The 14,579-nt window shown below is 41.6% G+C and overlaps 3 protein-coding genes across 4 annotated transcripts; all 3 read left to right on the top strand.

The window, feature by feature from the left end:
* The first annotated feature begins 95 nt into the window (after positions 1-95).
* On the top strand, positions 96-3,343 carry LOC113158996 (actin, alpha cardiac). Its single transcript, XM_026355436.1, has 9 exons — positions 96-245; positions 1,146-1,296; positions 1,392-1,520; positions 1,710-1,820; positions 1,911-1,995; positions 2,294-2,455; positions 2,548-2,739; positions 2,831-3,012; positions 3,106-3,343. The coding sequence occupies exons 2-9, from the start codon at positions 1,168-1,170 to the stop codon at positions 3,247-3,249; spliced, it is 1,134 nt and encodes a 377-aa protein (XP_026211221.1). The 5' UTR covers positions 96-245; positions 1,146-1,167; the 3' UTR covers positions 3,250-3,343.
* Positions 3,344-4,538: 1,195 nt separating this feature from the next.
* Positions 4,539-10,913, top strand: arhgap11a (Rho GTPase activating protein 11A). 2 transcript variants are annotated; one of them, XM_026356631.1, is made up of 12 exons: positions 4,539-5,079; positions 5,798-5,865; positions 5,978-6,074; positions 6,165-6,421; positions 6,547-6,710; positions 6,800-6,940; positions 7,198-7,272; positions 7,661-7,834; positions 7,931-8,060; positions 8,246-8,354; positions 9,001-9,115; positions 9,217-10,913. In XM_026356631.1, the coding sequence occupies exons 1-12, from the start codon at positions 4,951-4,953 to the stop codon at positions 10,683-10,685; spliced, it is 2,928 nt and encodes a 975-aa protein (XP_026212416.1). In that variant the 5' UTR covers positions 4,539-4,950; the 3' UTR covers positions 10,686-10,913. The 2 variants fall into 2 exon arrangements, with proteins under 2 accessions (XP_026212416.1, XP_026212417.1); XM_026356632.1 differs by lacking the exon at positions 7,198-7,272.
* Positions 10,914-12,500: 1,587 nt separating this feature from the next.
* On the top strand, positions 12,501-14,418 carry grem1b (gremlin 1b). Its single transcript, XM_026353984.1, has 2 exons — positions 12,501-12,707; positions 13,101-14,418. The coding sequence occupies exon 2, from the start codon at positions 13,102-13,104 to the stop codon at positions 13,648-13,650; it is 549 nt and encodes a 182-aa protein (XP_026209769.1). The 5' UTR covers positions 12,501-12,707; position 13,101; the 3' UTR covers positions 13,651-14,418.
* Positions 14,419-14,579: the final 161 nt, after the last annotated feature.

The raw sequence follows: 14,579 nt of genomic DNA, 5'->3' as shown, positions 1-14,579 counted from the left end.
TCATGAAAACTGTGACTTCATGATAGAGCTAATACAATGACTTCATAGTAGAACTGTTTCATCCATGTATGTAAAACATACTTTCCTGTGGCTTGTTGATTTTTGCTGGAAGCTCTTATTTGGACTTGTGTGAAACCCCGGCCCCGCCCCTGGTCCATAGGCCCAGTCTGGGTCTTATTTAAGGGGGCTCTTCTCACCCCTCTGTCTTCATCCCAGTGGAAGCATCCCTCTACCAGTGCACCTTGGTGAGTACATATGACAATTTTTTCACCATTTGTCTCTGTGTAATTTGTGTGATTCAAGTCCATTAGTTGTAATATGAGTTGGTGATTCTCAAAAGAAAGAATGACTATTATTTAACTATTATTTTACAAGCTGTAATAACTAACTGAACATGCAGGGTACACTTATATGTAGAGTTGCTGATTGTGCTGGTTTGATTGCTAACCTTAGACAGAGCTAAATATATCTCAAACATACCATGACAGTGTGCAAACATTGTGTAGAAGTTGGCTAAATTGACTTATGCTCCAATGAATGAATTTAATAGGCAGGAGCCATGTAGTAAAATATGCCAACAGATGATTGCTGGCCTGGCTCTGGGACAACCTCTCTCAAGACCTGAAATAGCAGGAGATCTGTGTGTCACTTGTTTCACCCTGCTGAGCACAGTGGGGGGGTGCTGATCTTAAAATAGATCACAGGTCTCTCTTGTTATGCCCCTTTTTGGTGCTACCTCAGCAGCTCTGAGATGTCCCAGGAACAATCATGCCTGTAGAGATATGGTATCGCTAGTTGTACAACAAGGCTGAGCCTAAAATAGCACCCAAAGGCATGTCTAATTAGCTCAATGTAGCAGCCACCGCTGGTAATAGGTGATAGTAGTAGTTGCAAGTGATAATACCTTAGGAACTATCAGTTAGTGTTGGCAGGTCCTCAAAGGCATCGTGAACTACATCTAATCAAACATTTCTTCATCATACAGTATCATCAGCCACACCAGTGAAAAAGGGTGTGTGATTGTTTAATTATTACAGGCCTCCATACTATGCATTCTGTCCTGGGTGGTTTAGACAGCTGCTCCTTATACCCAGCCTAAAGCTTCTCTTCTTGTGTCTCTGTCCACCCACCCCCTCAAATTTTAGACCACCCCAGGAAAGCCTAATCATGTGTGACGACGATGAGACTACCGCCCTTGTGTGCGACAATGGCTCTGGCTTGGTCAAGGCTGGATTTGCCGGAGATGACGCTCCCCGTGCTGTCTTCCCCTCCATTGTTGGAAGACCCCGCCACCAGGTATGAGGTCTATCTTTATATTCCACGAAATAAAGAAATAAAAACACCCAAACCATTGCTAAATGTGTTCCTGTGTCTTATGCTTCCTCTTTCAGGGTGTGATGGTGGGTATGGGTCAGAAGGACAGCTATGTAGGTGATGAGGCTCAGAGCAAGAGGGGTATCCTGACCCTGAAATACCCCATTGAGCATGGCATCATCACCAACTGGGATGATATGGAGAAGGTGTGTGTTGACAGAGAGATTCATTTACAACATTTATGGCAACTGACCTTCCGCATCCCTGAGAATTCACAGCCTGGCCTGTCACCATCACAAAGACTGTTTTATTTTTAGAGCTGACGCTTTATTTAAAGAGCTGGTTGTTGTTTATTCAGTTGTTTCGTCCCTGACATCAGCTGCTCTTCTTGTCAGATTTGGCACCACACCTTTTACAATGAGCTGCGTGTGGCCCCTGAGGAGCACCCCACCCTGCTCACTGAGGCTCCCCTCAACCCCAAAGCCAACAGGGAGAAGATGACTCAGGTACCTTAAAGTTTCTCTGCTCCATATTCACATACTTCTTCTTTGGTAAAGATAAATCTCTGAAGTGCTGCTTGCTTTTTTTCCTTTCAGATTATGTTTGAGACCTTCAACGTTCCTGCCATGTATGTGGCCATCCAGGCTGTGTTGTCCCTGTACGCCTCTGGCCGTACCACTGGTCAGTATCCTTGCTGTTTTTTCACATGTAAACAAGTTAGTCTGGTCAGTTATGCATTGACCTAAAAAGAAAGATTTACACTTTGGAGGTGTGTATCATCTGGATAGATTCCTGTTTTGTTGTCAAAGCAGGGTGTTAATCCGTCTCTAGCAGGGTGTGTGCCCAGTGATGTCAGCAATACTTTATAGTTTATTATGTGAGACATGCTTGAAGCGGCCAGGCTTGTATTTAGCTGCCAATCCTCACCTTCACAGGCACAGAGAGCTGACTAACTGTGGCTTTTATCTGCTTGCTGAAGGTATTGTGTTGGACTCCGGTGACGGTGTGACCCACAATGTCCCCATCTATGAGGGTTACGCTCTGCCACATGCCATCATGCGTCTGGATCTGGCCGGTCGTGACCTAACCGACTACTTGATGAAGATCCTGACTGAGCGTGGCTACTCTTTTGTCACAACTGGTAAGTCTGTGCATACACCGTTGATTGGTTGAAATTTTATATAAGAGGTGTTAAACTGTTGTTTTTCATTGCGTGATCTTTTTGCTTCATAGCTGAGCGTGAGATCGTGCGTGACATCAAGGAAAAGCTGTGCTATGTGGCTCTTGACTTTGAGAATGAGATGGCAACTGCTGCCTCCTCCTCCTCCCTGGAAAAGAGCTACGAGCTGCCCGATGGTCAGGTCATCACCATTGGTAATGAGCGTTTCCGTTGCCCAGAGACCCTGTTCCAGCCTTCTTTCATTGGTGAGCACTATTTATTTGGTCTCTCTAAGACCTAAGATGTGAAGTATTTTGTCTGTGTGATAAAACTCATTGTTTTTTTCTCTTATACCAGGTATGGAGTCTGCTGGTATCCATGAAACCGCCTACAACAGCATCATGAAATGTGACATTGACATCCGTAAGGATCTGTATGCCAACAATGTGCTGTCTGGTGGTACCACCATGTACCCTGGTATTGCTGACCGTATGCAGAAGGAGATCACAGCTCTGGCCCCAAGCACCATGAAGATCAAGGTAAGAGAACTGAAAATGTCAGGAGTCATAAGGTTTAGTGGCTAAGTAAAGTAATACTTAAAATAACACATATGGTGTTTGTTCCCTGCCTAGATCATTGCTCCACCTGAGAGGAAGTACTCTGTCTGGATTGGTGGCTCCATCCTGGCTTCCTTGTCCACTTTCCAGCAGATGTGGATCAGCAAGCAGGAGTATGACGAGGCTGGCCCCTCCATTGTCCACAGGAAATGCTTCTAAACATACAACCAACCTCCTTTCGTCAATGCATTTGTACGTTGCTGTCTCCTGTATATATCTGTGTATGTTCTGTTGTAATAAAGATAAGCCCTTGTGAGAGTATCAACTGTATTGTCTTTATGATTGTGAAACACAAGCTAGGAAATTTGAGATGTAGCTGTAAGTAGTGGTAATTTGGGAGAATGTTCCAATTTAACAAAAATTAAATATTTAGCTATATATGGATATATACTTATAATTAAATACACAAATAAAACAAAAGGCAATACTTAACTAGTGCAAGAGAACACTATTATTTTGGATCACTATTCATCTGTTTCATGCACGCACAGCTCTCAAATAGCCAAGAAGCTATTAAACACTATTAAACATCAAAACATTAGCATAGATTTTGTCTAGGAATAATGTCATCATAGAGCAAAACTACTTTTAGATCAGCTGATTAGCATTGATCCAGTTCTTGAATCTAATCTTTATGAATTAAATAAGCAAACAAAGAGTCACACTGTCATTTTATATTATACTGTCACTATATCGCTATATATCACAGAACAATTGTGACATGCAAATCTGGCTGTGCTTACTTTTATTCCCAAAACTTAATTTCCTTAATTCCTTCATTTAGTAATAAAAGGGCTTGTGCTGTGTTGCTTCCACCTAGAGGTGGAAACAGGAGTTAACCTTGTGAAACAGATCCATTACTGTTGTTCCAGTTGTCTGAGGTCCTATTTTTAGAGGATGAATAAAACATAAATTAGGTTTATGAACAGTTAACTGCTTGAAGAGGACAGGAACCTCCTAGTTGTGTTTTAGGTTTTAGGTTGAACCTATTGAGCATACTTCTTTTGCAATCAATTTCTTCACCACATTTGGTTTTGCAATTATAATGTTTATCTTTTGGTCAGCCTACATTTTTCACTTCATAACCGTGCTTTAATGCAGCTAAAAAGATTCCCAAAGCTAGATTCTGATGTATATTAAATTAAAAAAGAGGTAAGGGGGGAAACTTAACTTAATTAGAACCTAAACTATTTGGCCACACTTGTGGGGATCGTGACGTTAATACGTGCAGCCTAGTTGTGTATTCTGCATTCCAAAAGTGCGACTAGTTTGAAGTACAGAGTCCGCCGGTTGAGAGAGTAGGCGACTGAGAGCATTCGTCTGACCTAGCGGAAATCACCCCGCCCAACGAGACTGCTCTGGGTTAGAAAACACGCGCCCCCAGTGAATGCCATTCGAACCGTTTCCAGCCAATCACCAGGTAGAACGCGGGGAGCGCCGCTGTTTGAATACTCTACGGAAACAGACGTCGCCGCAACCGATTTAACGCCAGCGAGAGAAACACAGAGCGATGCAGTTAGTTAGATAGTGAGTTAAACGAGGTGCAATTCCTAAAGTGGTTTTATTATTTAAGAAGAGGAAAGCAGCAACTGTAAGCCGTTTGGTGGCACAACGCTTTTTTTCCCCGAACGGGAGTTTTTAATGAGCTAATGTGACTTGCTAACCTAGCTGGCTAATGTTAGCTAGCTAATTGCATTGAATCTGAAGCATGAAGCAAGCTGGACACTAGATGGTTGTTGCGCAATGTAACGTCGATAACTTCTTCTTGCGTCGTCGTGACTTTGTAACAATAGCGGATACTGTTAAATGTATAGTTGGCAAAGTTAACTTTGATAGTACATTATAACTTGGAGTTTTAAAATGAAAGTTATGGAGAGGAATGTGATGCGCTTGGTAGCCGTGCAGCACCTCCGCACAGCTTACGGGATAAAGACGAAGAACTGGAACAAAAACAAATCAGCCAACAACAAGTCAACAGCCAGCAACACGGTGAGTTTGAAGAAACCCGTATAAAACATGCAGCACGGTTTATCTGTGAAACGTGGATTAATCAAACTGTTATGGACGACAGTGTTGGACATAACTAACGTGAAATCGGGAATCAAATTAGCATATTACTGAGAGCTTTCTTTCACTGGTGAAACTGGCCGTTTTCACCCATGTCAGTCACTGCAGGCGCTTTGTTTGTCTGTTCTGTGATTATTCTCACCACTAAGTTCTTCATCAGGCACACAATGCAAAGTACAAAATGTTCTCCAACGTGTGTTTTATCATTTGTTTAATTTAGTTTATTTGGCAAAATAAACTTAAATTTAGTAGTAGAACAGTGCTGTTTAATGCCATATTAAATTTAATGTTGGATCGTTTGAAACTGATCCCAGAAGCCAATGTTTCTTTTGTATGTTGGGCCAACAGGAAACGTACAAACTGTGGAAATAATCAAATTATTTCGATTTAGGTTAAAATACAGCATAAAATGGGTGCAGCTTTCATCTTTGTCCTATTAACTGGGTAGATTTGGCAAACAGCCATAAAACTGACTGAACCAAAATAGTAGAAAGGTGGCCAGTATGAACAATGAGATCTCCATCTTCTCACAGGGAAGGCTTAGCATTTTAATCAAAAGCTTTAAAAAAAAAAAAAAAGCCAAGCAAGGATTAATGTGGTGTGTGTGTTTTTCTTTTTGTTTGTGTGATTGTTCCACCAGAAAAAGGTTTTTGGGGTATCCCTGGAGAGCTTGCCCTACTATAATATGGAGTCTGGGAGTGTGCCAGGGTGAGTGGATATATCTATTTATTTTTGCTTGAGTTAGCATGGTTGTTTCTTGATCCCTTTTTGTCTTTCTTTTTTTAAACCAATTTGCACTGACATCTCCCTGCCTTCACAGCTTTCTGGTTGATGCATGTATGAAGCTGCTGGCACATATCGACACAGAGGGCCTGTTCAGAAAGTCAGGCTCTATCGTTCGCCTGAAAGCACTCAGGGTGAGTGATGGCTGAAGTTGACCTTGTTGTCACAGAGGAATCTTGACCCTAAGAACCATCTCAATACAACAATGTCTTTTGTTGGTCTAGGCAAAACTCGATGCAGGCGAGGAGTGCCTGTCGACCGCTCTTCCCTGCGATGTGGCCGGTCTGGTGAAGCAGTTCTTCAGGGAGCTGCCAGAGCCTGTAATTCCCACAGAGCTGCAGGAGGCCTTACTCAAGGCTCAGCAGCTCCCCACTGAGGAGGACAGGACCTCTGCCACCCTTTTGCTGTCATGTATATTGCCTGACAAAAATTTAAGCGTCCTCCGTCACTTTTTTGACTTCCTGCACAATGTATCTAAAAGGTCAGTTTAATTACTGTTTTATTAGCGTCCTGCTGTTTCAACATACTTTATTACCAGCGTTTTTACTTTTTGTCTTCATATTTACACTCCTATTGTTGTTTGTGTTTATTTGTTTTAAATCACAGGAGTGCAGAGAATAAGATGGACAGCAGTAACTTGTCTGTAATCTTTGCTCCCAACCTCCTTCACTCAGGAGATGGTTTGGAGAAGATGAATGCCAACACTGAGAAACGCCTTAAGCTACAAGCAGCTGTTGTACACTGCTTCATAGAAAATGTCAACAACTTTGGTAATAGAGACATCTTGTTCTCAGTTGTTATCAGTGTCATTCTACACTGTTACTTTAAAATGTAAATGTTTGTTGTGTCTGTGTCGTAGGTGTTCTACCACAGTTCCTTCTAGAGAAGGTTCCAGCCATGATGGGATGTGAGGCGGGGGTTTTATCCCCTAATTATGATGACCTTGATGAGTTGGACTTCAGCTCGGGGATGAAGAAGAGACACAGACGCAGTTTTGGAGGTAAGACTCAATCACCAAAGACTTCATTTCCTGAAACATTTATCCTATGAGATAAGAAGTTGCGCGTCTCCCACCTCAGCTAACCAGTTTAGCTTTATATCTTTATATGCAGACCAGGTTAAATAACTTTTAACCATGGAAGCGGCAGTATTTTCTTGGAGCCATATACTGTAGAAGCTCTAAACAATGAATGCAATCTTAAAGCAGCTTTAATTAGTAACTACGGTTTCAATAATTTGGCTTGTCTCACATTTCAGATATGGTCAATGGTGCTCTCAATAAGATTAAAACTAATAGAACACCTACAAATATCACCCAGGCAAACAATGTTGGTAGGTACTATGGTCAGATGAGACTGTGTGTTGCCTGCTATGTAGCATGATGATTTGCAATGCATTATCTTAAAACAATTCGCCTCATTTTCTTAAAGCCGGGTAAAGTCTTTTTTTTTTTTTTTTTTTTTTTTTTTTTTTTATATTTCCCCTCACTATTTAAGTGTGCTTTAAAAATGCATGAATTGAAATTGAAAGCTTCCTCTAGAATAATTGAATGTAATTTCAGAAATGCCAAATCATGCTTCTCATCTATATTGGCTTTCATTTACTTTGCCTTTTGTCTGCTACACCTCTGCTAATTCTTTCATTATTTGCAGTGCTTTGGCTTAAAATCACATTGAATTATTGAATAATGAAAGACATTATTTCTCCTGTGATTTGCTAGTCTTCTCTTCCGCAACTCCTGTGATTGCAACACCGAGCTCCAAGCGAAAACTTCCTTTGGAATCTGGTCACTCTTTTGGATTTTCAAACAAGAAACGTAGATCTGTGAAAAAGAACCTTGGGATAGATTTACTTCCCAATACTTTGTTCAGCGGAACATCCACTCCTGGATCAGGTATTGATGGTAGTTTGCTCAAATGGGCATCAACCACTGTTAAGTTCTAAAGCTTGTGGTTAAGTTTACAGGTATTTGTTTGTTTCTTTTTTGTAGCTTACAGTGCTTCAGGGGTCTTGGACTCCTCCCAAAATACCTTGAACTCAGCAGGAAGGTCCAGAAGGCAATCTGCTACCTCTGTAAGAAGAAAGAGTAGACGACTTAGCAGCAGACATGCTGTCAACAGGTATGTGCTTTCACTGTTTTATCTTTTTTTTTTAATATTGACACGTATATGCTGTGTGAAAATGAAAAATGTAGAGTGATGCATTGCTACCCCATTATACAGCATGCGCTATGTATAAGGAAAAAAGTTACATAACGCCTAGCTTCTCTTATGTTGACAATTGTCTAAATTTATTTCCTTTTCAGAGTTGAATCTGGAAAAGCCGGCTGCTTTTCTCCTAAAGTCAGCAAAAAAGAAGCACCACGCAAGTCTCTGCGCTTGCGTTTTAGCCTGGGGAAGAGCAGCAAAGATGCTGTAAGTGTGGTTACCTACTAGACTTCACATTCCACTTCACAGAAGCAGTGTAATATTATGTTAATCAGGTGCATTTAGAATTATATTAAGTCAAATAACATACTTGCACATGGGAGGTTATGATGGGGTACACGGGTGCACTGTAGCACTTTTTTGACTTTGTAACATTCTAAGTTTACTTTAGTAGCTAACACATGTAAACTAATCCTGCACAAAAGAATCCAGCTTGTTTATATACTACACAGTCAAAGGATATTTCCAATGTTTGTGCCCATTTTGCAGTAATTTACAGTGTGAAGCATTCAGGTCAAAACATGTTATTGGAACTTAGAAAGTACATACAGGAAATATATTGTAACTTGTTTTGGGTCCATTTTGTTGAGCCGGTAAGGGTTTAAGGTACATAATATGTATATTCTTGTCTTGAATAAAAAGTTGTTGACCAACAAACCCCAGATCTTGTTTCTTCTGAGTGATTTTTATCATCCTCTGAAGAACTAACCCCAATTGTCATTGAATTAACATATTAATGTTACATTTTGGGTGACATCTGTGGGGTCCTTTTTAACAAAATAATACTCTTCAAGGCATATTAAGTCTTTAGTTTCTTTCATCTTTCATTTCTCATTCCATGCTGACGATAAAGGGATCTGAGTCCATTGGCTGGCGGCTTGCCACACAGGAGAGCACCACCAGTTTTCTTTTCACCAAAGAGACAGAGTTCAGTCCATCAGTTCTTCCTAGAAAAACAGAATCAAATAGTGAGTATTCATTAAAGAAATTAAATGTCAATATTTTTACTGTAATGCTACAAATGTAGTCTTTTGAGATTGTAAAATCTGACAATACCCTACTTTTCTAGGTTCCAAGTACATGAGCAAGTCTGAAGATAATTTGCTGACTCCACAATGTGGCTCCAGTGCACACCGGACTTCATGGACTGAGGACACGCCATTAGGATCCCAGATTTTCAGTGGAAGATCTTTTACAGATAGCCCCATCAACATGTGTCTAAAGAACAACTGTGTATCTGAGCCTGCCATTGTAATGTCAAGGCCTCCAGCTGGGCCCAGCCTTCCCAAGAAGCTGTGTTGTGCTTCTAGTGCAGACAGCCTTGAGAGTGAGAGGTCCATTACTGAACCCCAAAGCCAAACTGGTTCCACCTTGCTGAAAATTAAGTCCATCACAGTGTCTGCTGGGGAAATGGAAGCTGGTACTTCGAACTTCTGTAACTCTACAGAGTTGACAAATCCATCAGACAGCATCCCAGTCCCTCTACCAGAGACTCCAGAGGCCTCCAGTTTCCCAACCCAACAGAGCCTTCTGAGAAATGAACAGAACATTACCTTTGGCCAGATTGAAATTGCAGCTTTGTCTCCTTTGCATATAGATAGTGTTGTTTTTGAGTCTGGTGTGTACTGTAGTCCAGCAGCAAAGGCTGATAAAGATTCTGTCTCTACTGCTGTTATCAGTAGCCACAACAGCTCCATGGAGGGAGATGATGAAAAAGAAGCAGAGAGGGTGAACTGCAGCAGGTTGATTGATGCACTGGATATTCACAGTCCTGCTCATTTTAAACTGGGTGTCTCCCCTGGGCTGCAGTCCACACCATATAAGCCGGACCTTGAACTCAGACATGAGCTTGGCACCCCACCTAGAGTTGGTATGATAGTCAGTGCAGTAGGTGAGAAACATGAATTTTCCCCACATATTGCAACCAAAGTCCAAAACCAACAACCCCTCTCGCCTGACAGCCTGGAGACACAAAAGTGCCGGGTGGCAGACCACATTCAACACTTCAACAAGCTCACCCTTCATTCTCCCAGAGGCACCAAGGTCAGGCAAATTAAATCACCGCTTAGGTTCCACAGAACCCCTGTACGCCAAACTGTGCGCAGGATCAACTCTCTTTTAGGAGAAAACAGGAGACCCAACAGAAATGCTGATCCCTCTGCCAGCCAGAGGACTCAGGTGGTGAAAGCACTGAGCCTGGAGAGTGGCCTCTCCCCTCACGCACAGCTTCACCCTTACCAGGGAGAGCCACAAGTAGGACGCTCGAACAGCATGTGCCCAATAAAGAAACCACCTCCAGTCCCACCTAAAAAGCCAAGCACCTTGGCCTGTAAACCCAAGGTTTGTGCTCTGGGTGATGTGACCAACGTGGTCCAACCAAAGGCCAAAGTGGACTCATCATTTTCTGATCCATCAGGAGCTCAGAAGCCTCTGGTGCAGCACGTAGTAGAGAAGAACATGAACCATTACAGAGGTTCACCTTGGAACCCTCTAAACCAAGGGCGACTGATGTCAGCCACTAAACCTGTAGATTTATAGTTCATTTTTGGTTTTGCTTTTATGTTTTTTTTTTTTTTTTTCTTACTATGCAGGTCCCTGTCTGAAACAACTAAGTGACATTAAACATTCCAACTTAGATTTTACATATTTCCAGGGTCTTAATTTATTCTTTGCTACAATTAGGTTCTATTTGTGTCACGTTAAGGCCTTATTGGGAGATGCTTATATGCCTTAATTGTTTTGCTCTGGTAAAACAAGTAAAAAAAATTAAAAAAAAATACAACAGCATACAAGATTATACTTTAGCTAATGTCTAGTGATAGTAGTGAGCAGGCCAAATTATGTGAAATGTGATTGATGGTGTGACTGGAAAGGATTTGAAATCTTATGCTGTTATTTATGCATTTTATCTCTAATGCTTAGATGTTTGGAAAAAAATGTTTACTGAAATGAAGCGGTTTATCATACAGAATATTTTCTTATTGTATTTGTCATGAACATAAGAAAAAAAGCACCTTTTGTTGGATTTCATTTAAAAAAAAAAAAAAAAAAAAAAGCCGAGCAGTATTGATCAAATCATCTGTGAGTTGCAGCCTGTTGATTTCAAAACAAAACAATAAAATGCTTTGTCATTTAAACTGCATCATACAAATAAAATCAAACATCATTTAATAGTTTGTGTTGGGCTAAATTCTTGTGCCTAGAGAAACTTTTGGCACTTGTGAGGAGCCACAAGGGGGAGTCATACAACTGCTTCTCAGACTATGTTTAGTGAAAGTTAACTGCTGTTCAAACAGAGCTCAGACATGATTCAAAAATGTGAAGGTGGAGCTTCTACATTAACTTGTTTTCGCTGCTCAAAATGTGCATGTGGCTCAATGCATCACATCATGAAGTACACGATCTGGGCACTTTATTTTTCTTGTAAAGAATCAGAAGAGTTTCCATTGATGGGGTGGAGGTCAGAATCATTCCTTGCGATTTATTTGCTGCCCATTGATTTTCATGTGATTACACTTGGATAATAAGTCATGCTAAACATTTTCCTGCCTCCCTTTCTTCCTTTCCCTACGTTGCTGTGGGGGTAGTAAACTGTTTACGATGATTTCCTTCTTCACATTCAGTTGCTGAGTTATAATGTGTAAAGCAGATGAGCCAAACCAAACCAACTGCAGATGATCTGGATTGAATTAAATGATCAACAGCTCATTAAGAGTTATTATTAAAAAGAAAAGGGAAGCATGATTTTTTAAATGACCAGACTTCAGGTCAACACAAGACAAACAGTTCACAATCTGGTTACCATAAACTCATCTACTACATAAAGCAATTAGTAAATTAATATTATTGATGATCTAATGCAAAACAATAGTTCCTCACACTGATAGTTTTATATTCTAAAGGTTTTATGCGTTTGTATTCGTTATTCAGAAAAGCCTATTTCAGATAAACCAGAGCAGAAGAGTTCCTGGAGGGACCTGCTGATGAATTGTGTCTGTTGAGCAGTCGCAGGTGGGTTGTGCTGTGATTCTCTAGTTCAGTTCATGCATCATCATAGTTTGCTGCGATGAACAGTTTCTGTTTACATTTTTGAAGTTTTCTTTTCTCTTATCATCATGCACCTTCATTTGTGCATGTTTTACTTTTTCCATGTGCGTAAAGCCACAGGCCTGTCCGCGTTCATCTCTCCTCCTCCTCCTCCTCCTCCTCCTCCCTCATGCCCTCACTGTTCCTCGGTTGTCTGTTTTCTTGAAGTGGGCTCAGGGAAGTGTTGAGGGGGCGGATAGTTTTGATTTTCTCTACATCGTGCTTAGCCAATGATGTAGAGGGAACTGTTGTGCGCATCTCAGCTGGCAGACATTTAAAAGGGAGACAGTCCGGCGCTGGAGCAATTTGTATTAAACCCCCCCTGGCCCCTGTCTATGGAGCGGCTGGCCTCCCACCCGTCCACAGTCCCGCCAGTGTACAGTCGACAGCAGTAGGTGTATATCACCTTGGAAGTTGCCGGAGAGGATTGACAGGATCCGATCATCTCACTTGTGGTTGTGGAGACTCTACCAGGTGAGTAAACTGATACATCAGTGTGTAATGTACTATTTTTAAACTTTATTTGTTATGTTGATTGTGGAAGTCATCACAGCACACTTGATATCCACTGATGTGTATGTGGAGATACGTAGACAGCTTATGAAACATGACAACATCATCTTACGAAATTTTTGAAAATATAGCCTAACCTGAAGCATGGGGATATAATTATCCTATTTATCTATTCCTCGCTGATATATTTAGACCTGGGCAAGTTAAAAAGTTTATACACGCACTCTCATTTCGGAGGCATTTTAAAATCCTATCTGCGCGTTTTTACGCAGCGTAAAAGCTTTGACAGCTGTGCGCAGTACATCCAGAGTGGAAACGGTGTAGGTGATTAATTATTTTCTTCTTCTCCCTTAGGATGGCCAACTCAGCGCGCATCTTCTGCAGTATGGTTTTCATCATTGGGCTGCTATCCTCTCCCGTGGATTCAAAAAGAAACCGAGGATCACAAGGCGCCATTCCTCATCCTGACAAAAGCAATCCAAACGAATCGGAGCAACAACCGCAGACTCCGCAGGCGGGCTCTAGGTCCCGACAGAGGCAGGGCTCATCTTTACCGGCCGACGAGGTGCTGGAGTCCAGCCAGGAAGCTTTACATGTGACGGAGCGCCAGTATTTGAAACGGGACTGGTGCAAGACGCAGCCGCTCAAGCAGACCATTCATGAGGAGGGCTGCGTCAGCCGCACCATCATCAACCGATTCTGTTACGGGCAGTGCAACTCATTCTATATACCCAGGCACATCCGAAGGGAGGAGGGCGCTTTCCAGTCCTGTTCGTTTTGCAAGCCGAAGCGCTTTACCACCATGACTTTTACTTTGAACTGCCCGGACCAGCAGCCACCCACTAAGAAGAAGCGCATCAAGCGCGTCAAGCAGTGCCGTTGCATTTCCATAGACCTGGACTAAAACACGCGGAAAGGTGTCGTGTGAATTCTTGTCGTGTTCTTATTCTTCGCGGACAGGATTGTCGCCAGACAGGCTGTCACACAGCCAAGAACACATGCCTGTCTCCATCTGGGTGTACGCGCCACCTACGATGATATTAAGGCTGCCTACATATACCACAATTCAGTACTCGCACAGCGTGTCAACAAACATGGACATGCAGCTCATAAACAGATGAACATTGTACTTCTCACCACTTTGCCAAGTTTGAAAACAAGCATTACTGCATGGAGCGCTGACTTGGAATGTGCACGTTTTACGCACGGCTTCCTCACCCCAGCAGGGCTGCATAACCCCGGTTTATTTAATAAGTCACTGTTCCAAACACTCATTGTGACAGGAAAACATTCCTGCACCATTTGGTAGTTTTTATGTGTTTCATGTGTTAAACTGGATGTTTCCACTGTGTGGAACTGGCTGGATGAGTGGTGATATTTGTACATTGAAAAATGTGACTTTATTTCTATATTTCGAGAATCTTTTTCAAGGTTGATTCGTTTCTGTGAATTTCAGTCCATGAGTAAAGTTTGTTTTTATAAGTTGGGTACCTACTTAGTGGGACTCTTGGCCTCTGTGTAAGATAAAACGGTCAATGTACAGTGATGGCTTTTACACTACCGAGATTAAATAGTTGTGAAATGTAAAGCCATGTCATGTAACCGGTTTGTTTATTCATTTGATTAAATTATACATAAAAACGAAATAAATGGACGCTGGAATATTGCTCTAGTTATTTGCAGCTTTATATTCAATGCTGTACGAAGCTGTATTCATTCATCATCAGCTCTCCTCCTGCTCGAGGCCAAATTCACTCAAACCTTCAGATAATTTTAGCCGCAAAAGGTTAGATCAGAAAAAGATGCGGCTACCTGTTCTAATTATACCATGGC

The sequence above is a fragment of the Anabas testudineus genome, chromosome 12, assembly GCF_900324465.2.
Source record: "Anabas testudineus chromosome 12, fAnaTes1.2, whole genome shotgun sequence".
Classification (NCBI taxonomy): Eukaryota; Metazoa; Chordata; class Actinopteri; order Anabantiformes; family Anabantidae; genus Anabas; species Anabas testudineus.
This window is presented reverse-complemented; position numbering and strand designations above follow the sequence as displayed.

What these genes read in the sequence shown, in the direction of transcription:
- LOC113158996 (XM_026355436.1), top strand. Translation starts at nt 1,168, where the DNA reads ATGTGTGACGACGATGAGACTACCGCCCTTGTGTGCGACAATGGCTCT. An exon ending in ACTGGGATGATATGGAGAAG is followed by an intron (nt 1,521 to 1,709) that starts GTGTGTGTTGAC and finishes TCTTCTTGTCAG; the next exon opens with ATTTGGCACCACACCTTTTA. An exon ending in CAAGCACCATGAAGATCAAG is followed by an intron (nt 3,013 to 3,105) that starts GTAAGAGAACTG and finishes TTCCCTGCCTAG; the next exon opens with ATCATTGCTCCACCTGAGAG.
- arhgap11a (XM_026356631.1), top strand. Translation starts at nt 4,951, where the DNA reads ATGAAAGTTATGGAGAGGAATGTGATGCGCTTGGTAGCCGTGCAGCAC. An exon ending in AGTCAACAGCCAGCAACACG is followed by an intron (nt 5,080 to 5,797) that starts GTGAGTTTGAAG and finishes TTGTTCCACCAG; the next exon opens with AAAAAGGTTTTTGGGGTATC. An exon ending in TAGAAAAACAGAATCAAATA is followed by an intron (nt 9,116 to 9,216) that starts GTGAGTATTCAT and finishes CTACTTTTCTAG; the next exon opens with GTTCCAAGTACATGAGCAAG.
- grem1b (XM_026353984.1), top strand. Translation starts at nt 13,102, where the DNA reads ATGGCCAACTCAGCGCGCATCTTCTGCAGTATGGTTTTCATCATTGGG.